Raw genomic sequence first — 9,602 nt, forward strand, 5'->3', positions numbered from 1 at the left:
TGTCAACGTTTATTTTAACTAAGACAATAAATGTTTGTTTTGAATTATACTGCAAATGTGCTTTAGTAAAAACTGCTAAAAATGCAAAGTGAGTACAACTGCAGTGTTTGTTTGAATGAGAAGTCATTGGTCATGACAAATTATTCTTCTCTATGAGTTAGGTTATCATGCAGCCCATCTCCACTTATAAACCCCTGCTGTTAAAATGCTCCTCTCCCCGCTGATGTGTTGCAGGCAGGCTGGTGTCTGGCTGGAGCAGCAGCTGTCAGGCCTGTCTGGAGAAGCAGCTTTACTTCAACATGTCCATGCTGCAGCCTGTGGAGCTGCTGTCTCTGGCTCAGCTGGAAATCAAGTTCCACTGGAAGCCCTTCAGTTCTGCGGAGCTCTTGCAGGGGCCACGGACCCTCAGTGTGTCTCTGTATAAAGTGATTCGAGCCACGCTAAGGGGCGCCAATCCCCAGGCCAACCGCAGACTCCTCCTGTCCCAGTCGGTCCAGCTGCAGCCTGAGCCCTCCTCCGTCACCTTGGACCTCACCTCCCTGGCAGAGAGCTGGCGCAAACCGGGACGCAACTACGGTTTGGTTTTGGAGCTCCTGCCATTCAGCATAGATGCGAAAGAGCTTCTTCCTTTTCACCCTGGGAACTCCCTTCCTCTGGAAACAGCCTTCGCCCTGCCACTGATTCAGGCCATGCTGGTGGCGGTCTCCCTGAACCCCCACCAGTGTCGCACCAGACAAAGAAGGAACGCCATCCATCTCCCAGTGACCCCCAGCAACGTGTGCAAGGCCCGCCGCCTCTACATAGACTTCAAGGACGTGGGCTGGCAGGACTGGATCATCGCCCCGCAGGGCTACATGGCCAACTACTGCCACGGCGAGTGCCCGTTCCCGCTCAGTGAGAGTCTGAACGGGACCAACCACGCCATCCTGCAGACCCTGGTGCACTCCCTGGACCCCAGCGGCACCCCCCAGCCCTGCTGCGTCCCCATCCGCCTCGCCCCCATCTCCATGCTGTACTACGACAACAACGACAACGTGGTGCTTCGGCACTACCAGGACATGGTGGTGGATGAGTGCGGGTGTAGATGAGGTCTGTGGACTTTTCTAAATATCAAATATCCAACCGTTATTTTTGTATCTTCTTGGTGTTTAAGTGTCTCAATTTCCTTATTACACCTCATGCTGTTTTGATTGTTTGTTTCATTGTAAAATGTTCTTTGCACTCAAGGATTTTATAGATTTTTTTTAACATTTATACTTGTTATCCAAGAAATGTTCTTCTTAATATGAAGTTAATAAAAATTGCAATAAAGCCAAAGTGGAGGATTTACTTTGAAAGACAAATTATTTTTAATCATTCATTAAAGGTTTTTGTACTTATCCATACTTTAAATCAGGGTCAGAAAGTCAAATGACCTGGGGGCCACTGTCCAGGTGCTTCTCTCCTGTGGGAACCCTCAAAGGTGTCTGTGAAAATAATCCAGTTTTTTCCTTCAAGGATTTTGACCTTGAAATCCTGTCTGCTTTTGAACAGCAGTTGAGTGAGGAAGTGATCGTGTGCTCTTCTGTACTTGGTGTGTGTGCTGACTTTAATGAAAGAGGCCTCCATGTTTTGTGTTTTTATCTCTGGGAAGATTGCCATTCATCCAATCCCTTTTGTATTTTCAGCCTTCTTCCCCTATCGAATTTCTCACATGAAACTAAACAATTGATGGTCTATCATACTGTTAATTACAATAGTTTCAGGGCTAATCTAAAATTGAGCAACTATTCTTTCCTTCTTTACACTGGCTTCCTGTGTGTCAAAGAATAGATTTCAAAATATTGCTGCTGGTTTATAAAGCACTGAATGGTTTAGTCCCAAAATACATTACTGACCTCCTGCTAAATTATGAACCATCCAGATCTCTCAGGTCTTCATGGACTGGTCAGCTTTCTGTCCCCAGAGTCAGAACTAAACGTGGAGAAGCAGCGTTCAGTTATTATGCTCCAAATATCTGGAACAAACTCCCAGAAACATGCAGGTCCGCTGCAACTCTCAATACTTTTAAATCCATGTTGAAGACTTTTCTTTTTGTCGCTGCTTTTAATTGAACTATTCATATCTTAAACTGCACTGTAACTTTTATCCATGTACTTTTTCTTTTAATGTTTATTTTATTAGCTTTTCTTTTTAATGACTGATTTTAAATGCCCTTTTCTTAATGTCTTTCATTTTTTGTAAAGCACTTTGAATTGCCTTGTGTTGAAAAGTGCTATATAAATAAACTTGCCTTGCCTTCTCATCTCACTTGTCCCTAGCATCCTGCTCGGGTTGTTTTGTGCAATAATGTTGCTTAAGTAAGTCTTTACATCAGAACAAAAGATTAAGATAGACTAAACGACATAAGAGTCACATTTGAGAAGCTGAAAACTTGAATGTTTGGTATTTTTTTTCTTGATGAGGTGATTAGAGAATATCTACTTAATAATACTACGCAAATAACGATTTAAAGACGTGCATCTTTTTAGAAAGCAACTGCTCATTCCAAAGAGCTGTTAAACAGTATTTGCGCTATAAGACTATCAAATTCTCAATACAGTCCTCATGCAACCAGTTTTTCCTTTGCAGATTTGGTAGGTTTTGGAATATGATATTTAACGAATATTATGGATTTTCTTTTTTATGAAAAATCAAAAATTCACATTGATAGAAATATTCAAACTCTGTATTTATTTGCCTCTACGTGTCACCGCCGCTATTCTGTGGTTCTAATGTTTCACTGACAGAGACCAGCAACTGTTTAATCTAGGCCTACTAAAGAAGAAATTAACTATCTCACTGTGGCAGCGGGGTGTGGTTAGGGCGCCGGCTGCTGGAGTGATGGCAGTGGCTTGGCCGGGGACCAGACCGCTGATCAGAATCAGGTAATCAGTCACTGAAACCTGGTTCTGGTCTGTCTTGCAGTAGGCTGGATCCTGGGAGGACGTTGTCGGCTGGAAAAAGGACCTGTAAAGACCCCGCACCGGCAACGTGTATATTTGTGTTTTTGATCTTTTGGACAATAAACCTCTGTTTTTGCACCCAAACCCTTCTCCCTCTGGCCCTTTTTAAACTGTGTGTGAGCGGAGAGGCTCACACTCACCTTCCTGCCTGATAACACCCCCACAGCCAGCCAGGCAGACAGACCACTGGGGTTGCCATGACGACGACCGATCGCTGCAGCAACCAGGGGGAGGCTGACGGGTTGTTGTAATTAGTGAGCGAGACAGAGAGAGAGTTTGGGGTGTAAAGGATGAGAGAAAAGACCCATTTTAACATAATGTTGGCTCCCTAATGTTGCAAGTAGAATGGGACTTTTAGAAATATGGTCTTTAACAATCACCAGACTGTTTCTTCCACATATTTTTATACCATTATTGACCATTTCTGTTATTGATCATTCTTCAGACACTAAAACAACATCATTAATGTTGCAAAATGTTCACCTTAATCTTTTACTTTGAAAAAAAAACATTTTACACACTGTCAATACTTAATCATATTCCGCTTGTTACACCACATATTGAATTGCTAAAACATTGAAATGTCAAATGGTTGTGTGGATGTATGCATTTTATTACAGCAATCTTTATTATCTTGACACAAAGCTCAAATTAATGTTCTGTCATTTGAACAATAAACTGAACTATAAATATCTAAAGAACATTTATTTGCGTTTTATCATTTCTTTGCAATTAGGCACATTGTTTTAACCCATGAGCTTCCCAGTACATCTGGTTCTATTACACTGCCCACTGAAATCAATTCAAACATCTCTAATTCTTATAAGCTGTTGGATCTTAAAGCAGTTCATTTTTATTGTTCTGCCAATGTTTTTTAATCATACTGTTCTTATATGTAACAATTGTTCTGAAACGGGAGAGAGAGAGAGAGTGGAGCAGCAAAGATAGACGGGGAAAGGAAGAAGCCTGAGGCTCTTCAACAGTATTTTGCTGTCAAAGACAAAGTAATTTCCACTTTACCCTCTGGGGCCCACAATACACACTCCATCTCCAACAGTCAGACTCACAGAAGTGTTTTTTCTTCCTGTTTTGAAAACTAAAACACTTGCTCTCTCCCTTCCTCCCAAATGAATATTCCCTCAGTTACAAACGAGTCACAGAGTCAAATTATCTTGAAGCTGTGCGGCGTCAGTGCTGAAGCCTGGGGACACCCTGAGCTCCTTCAGCACTCTCAGAAAACACAAGAGAGTTCAACCTTTGGTGGCTGGGTCCGGGAGAAATACACGTCTGTTAATATGCTAACAGCGTGGGTCTGTGGTCCCGAAGACTTCTGGATGCACTGTCATGAAATTTGATCTTCGCACACGCAGGATGAATTGTAATGGCTTCCTTAAAACTTTTATCTTACTTATCCAATTTTTCTAAAAGCCTACTTTGGTGCATGACCAAATGCCAGCAAACTAAATTAAATTAACATCCCCTCTACTTTGTGTTTAGTGCTTATTAGAAAATGTAAGACGTTGAACATTAAACATGTTGTCATAGACATAAGCATATACCTTAAAGCACTTCTGAGCCATCAACCTAATACCTATTTAGTATTTAAGTTCATTTTAGGTCTTTGGCATTGCATGATGGTAATATTAAAGTTATAGTTCTATCTGGCCTGCCGACCATGTGATACAGAACGAACAACATTTCCGTTGTTTTGTGTCATCTTTCTACAAACAAAGTGTGCCATCACAGTCATTTAAAACACATTTTAAAATAGTGGCTCTAACAAAGTAATTGCAGTGATTTAGATATGATTTAATAGCGGTCTAACAAGCAGACTAGTGACAACAAATGGTTGATTTAGGGATAGGTGATAAGAAAGACCAACTAAATGTAGCATTTCCCTTGGTGGTGGTATGTAATACAAGTGTAATAAATAAAAATGGATAAATGAACACATCTTTGCTTTCATTGACTGGTGTTACGACCATAGTTAAGATGTTATCGGACTCAGAGGATAATGGCTTTCTTCTCTCTTCCTTCCTCTGCAGTTTAGCTCTCCCGCATCTGCACAGTCAATGAGAAATGAATAATCAATATCAGTCAGGGAGGAGCCCGAGGAAGCAGTAAAACTCAGCCACCCTGACTGGATGTGGCTTCTCCCTCCGTCTGTCTCCAGTCTCCAGTACCTCTATCCATGTCTGTTTTTAAGGGAGGAAGCCTTGATGATACTACATTTGAATTTAGACAATAGTATGCTTCCAGTTTGTGGCAAAGGCTCGTTCTGAATTGGCCCTGACCTCAAACACCTTTCGGATACACAGGAACATTGACTGTGAGTTAATGAACTAATGTGTAATAGTTTGCATACTTTTCACTATATTGTGCAGCTTCTTACTTGTCTATTTGCCATTGATATTTCGAGAGTTTGAATGTTTAACTTCTGCTTATTATTTTTTCTTTGCTTGAATTTAATCAAATCATAATGTCAGATACAAAAGCTTTGCAAGTGCATGCTTCTTAATCCACTTTGCTGATTCCCACAGAACAGGATGTGATGGTTGGAGCCACTCTGCTGCTGCTCTAACTCTCCATAAAACCAGGGAACAAGCATTATGGTAATGACTTCCTTTATTTTTAAGAGATTATGAGTAAAAGTCGATGGTGGAGGCATGATATTGAATAAAGCAGTCATACTAAAAAGGAGAAGAGGAAAGAATGAATAACGTTGGTAAGTATTCAGCCTGGACTCAAGCATTGTACTTAAATTGCATCCTAAGAAGCTTGTTCTTCTACTCTTAATACTTCCATTAAATATAACATATAAGTTCACCTTTGCAGCATTTTGGAGGAAAATATTGCACTTTCTATTGAACTACACTATTCTAAGTGAGTGACTTATTTTAGTAAAAGATCTAAATACCTCCTATAAATGAAGGGGCAATTCTCTTTTTTCAACCAGTAGGGGGCAATGTGGCTTCAGAGCTGACTCCCTGTAGTTGTATATTCACTGGTTGTAGTGTGTGTGTGTGTGTGTGTGTGTGTGTGTGTGTGTGTGTGTGTGTGTGTGTGTGTGTGTGTGTGTGTGTGTGTGTATGTAGTGCCAACATGAGATTGCTGGTTAGCAGTGGGTAGCTGCTGCGCTGACCACTGCAGAGCCCATTAGGTGTGAATCTTGAGGAGGATCAGTTGGTCTTCGTAAAAAACGATTCATTAAGTTAAGAAGGAAAGCAGCTTTAATCAATATCTTTATATTAACAATTGATACAATGACATCTTGAATTTGATAAGCGTCACTGGTAGAATACAAAAATGATCACCAAACTCTGCAGTCCCCTTATCTCTGCAGAGCATCTTTTTGCTAATTGTTTTCAGCTAAACTACTCTTGTGTCATCCATGTTCCCAGTTTGCCTCTCTGGTCGAACACATGTGTTTCTGTGAGTCTCATTTCTATTCCATCACCCACCTGGACCCGGCCTAACATCACACCTGCCTGCAACCCGCTCATCACCTCTCCTGCAAATCAACCTCGGCTATTCTCTGGCTCTTTACCACATCATTTTCTCAGCTACAGTAAAGGTCATTCAGTTCATCGTCTTTGGAAGTATTTGTGTGTGTTTTTAAGCCTCCACCATTGTTACTCTGCATTTTGACCATACTTTAAACTTTCATACCTTCACCCACCTCTAGTCCAGTGTTTGGGTCCAACTATCTGCATCGCCACAGGCATTTCCTTGATGTTGCTGTGTTTGTTTTTTGGCCGTTTGGCTATAGGATACAACCATTAGAGCCCTAAAGATACACTGTAAAACATTGTGTGTCACTGCTGTTACAGCTGCAAATAGATGTGTTCACATTTAACAGCACTATTAATGTGAGTAGATGATCATATGAGTGGCAAAGATGACATTGAGGCACTTATTCTCTCTCAAACACACAGACTCATCGTTCCACTGACCTCCATAGTGAGTACAGTAATATCCCGGCTGATAGGACAAGCACTCTGACTAATGTCCTCACACACACACACACACACACACACACACACACACACACACACACACACACACACACGCACGCACGCACGCACGCACACACACACACACACACACACACACACACACACACACACACACACACACACACACACACACACACGTGCGCACGCACACACACACGCACGCACGCACGCACGCACACCACACACACACACACACACACACACACACACACACACACACACACACACACACACACACACACACACACCACACACACCTTGGCTCCCATATTTCTAATCCCTTTACAGTGTGTGTCACACCGACATGCTTTTAGCACACATTCTGTCACCTAATCAATGATAATGGAATCACTGTGCATCCTGCCTAGTAACACGAGCCTGGTAGTCATTAACATGCTAACCTACACTTTCGGTCACACACATACACATGTTTGCATGTCTGAACATGTATGTATAATCGACAGCACACAACCAGATGTTACACAGAAGATCAGTGTGCTGCCAAAATCCCAAAAGGGTTGGATGACAAATTGTAACGTCTTAAGATCCATTAATTTATGTTCTTATATAAAAAATGAATCAAATTAGTATTAGTAATGTAAGAGGTGTAATTTGTATTGATGAATACAATTACTGTTTGGTTGAGTCTCATCCCTCTCATTATCCTTTAATCTGTCAACATCAGGCAGTTTAATTCAGCATAAAAGGTTGATAAAGTTAGCAACTAGCTGTTGAAGAAAGTGGAACATTAAACAGCCAAAGAGATTTGTCGCTGGAGTGGGTGGAGACCAAAACAGAGATAAAAGGAGTGTGAATATTGTTCTTCTATTCCTCAGGTGCACAAAAACCCGACTTAAAATGAATGCTGATGTTGCTCCCTGTCTGCTGAATGTGTAATAGGCAGCTGTTTGCTAACAAGTTAAAATAATAACTATTGATAGATTTGATTTGGAGTTAGGAGTTCAGATTTGAAATGGTCGTTAAGCATATTGACTTGGGAAGTATTTTATCATATTGTTCAGGTCATTGATTTAGTTCAGACGTTGCAACGACATATCTGGTCTTTAGAAAAAAACACAACTGTTTTGGTATTTGTCTAAAGCCATACTTCCCATATTTGTTGGATTACATCATGTTTAAGGGCAAAGACATTCATCAATTACACTTTTTACGGCTCTGTCACAATGGCAACAATTTGTGCCAAAAATTAGTTTTCACTTAATCACATTATGAATGGATTTTGTGAAGATGGCAAAGAAGCATTCAGATTCAACTTTGGTAAACAAATGTTGTGTGAAACTGTCTTGAGATTACTGACCTTTGATGGCAGTGAGAGAACTGCTGGCAATAACATAGAGACAGCTGTATTATATTACCTCAGTTGTTCAACAGTATGTCTCTACAGTTGATTAAATGTATCTTTGCCGCTTTCTGTTGTGACTGCAATCTGCTGTGCATCTTTTTTTGATATACTTTATCTGCATCGACAACACTTTTTGAAATGCATCAAGGGCTTCTTGGATTCCAAATCATGATTGAAAAGCCAACCAAACCTAGCATACCTGATACATGATTCGACAGTGATCTGGCAGCAGCATTAAGATCAATAGATGCACAGCTGCCGTTGAAAAGAGCAGCAAAACATATCATTTACTTGCAAGTAACTAATCACACCGACCTTATTAGTTTGAATAAAGTAACGACCTCTCCTCTGATTCCCTCCTCTGCTTGAGTGCAGGTTGTCTGCGGGAGCAGCTTCACCTGGCTGCTGGGCTGGAAAACCTTTAGAAAGCTGACCTGATCAGTCCCTCTCCCTCTTCGCTTCCACGTGTGCTTTGTTCGTTTAATTGGTTGTTGGTTGGCGTGCTTTGATTTGCTTTGTTTATCTAGTTTTTTGCAGTCAACATTCTTTATTTACAGCATCAATTCACATATCAAGATTAGTGATTTATATTATATTTCACACAATACTAATGAGGTCTGTGTAGGGTCTAGGCTTAAAGGCCTCTAATCCAAACACAATGGCTCTACAAGCTCCTCGGCATAGAAAAGTATTAGAATAGCAGGTGTGATTTTTGACACGGAAAGAGATCATAATCCAATTTGTGGATTGGTTATTTTTAATGCATTTACTACATGCAGGAAAGGAAAGAAAGGGACTTTAATTTAAATAATTAAAAATGCCTCTTTGGCGCATTTAAGGGAGCAGAGGGAGAAAAACGTTTTTTTATTGCATTGTCATTAATAGTTGTCTCCATTCCTCAGTAAAAGTAGCTCCCAGCAGCTTTGTGAATGGGTCTTAGGAGGAAAAACTCTTAGCTCAGAACTTTTTGGTGCCATTTAGAAGAACTCCTGGTGGGGAAATAAAATACTCTGTGAATATGGCCCCTGGATGTCAGCGTGATATGTGGCTGGCGGTGAGCTGTAATGAGGTGACAGCAGGTTCCGCCAACACACACTCTAACTCCTCACCTGGACACACACACACAGACAGAGGTGACACCATTACCCCTGACCCTAGAGCCTGCATCTGTGTGTGTGTGTGTGTGTGTGTGTGTGTGTGTGTGTGTGTGTGTGTGTTTGCAGTAGTATGGGCAGATAA

General features: G+C 41.1%; 1 protein-coding gene across 2 annotated transcripts in view; it reads left to right on the plus strand.

Annotated features, from left to right (window-relative positions):
• Positions 1 to 1,984, plus strand: part of gdf3 (growth differentiation factor 3) — a 6,135-nt gene extending 4,151 nt beyond the window's left edge. For both annotated transcript variants that reach the window (XM_034213431.1, XM_034213430.1), the window contains one exon: positions 235 to 1,984. In XM_034213431.1, coding sequence (XP_034069322.1) covers positions 235 to 1,088 — 854 coding nt within the window. In that variant the 3' untranslated portion in view covers positions 1,089 to 1,984. The remainder of the gene's footprint in view (positions 1 to 234) is intronic.
• The last annotated feature ends 7,618 nt before the right edge of the window (positions 1,985 to 9,602 follow it).

Source organism: Gymnodraco acuticeps, unplaced genomic scaffold (genome assembly GCF_902827175.1).
Source record: "Gymnodraco acuticeps unplaced genomic scaffold, fGymAcu1.1, whole genome shotgun sequence".
In the NCBI taxonomy this organism is placed as follows: domain Eukaryota; kingdom Metazoa; phylum Chordata; class Actinopteri; order Perciformes; family Bathydraconidae; genus Gymnodraco; species Gymnodraco acuticeps.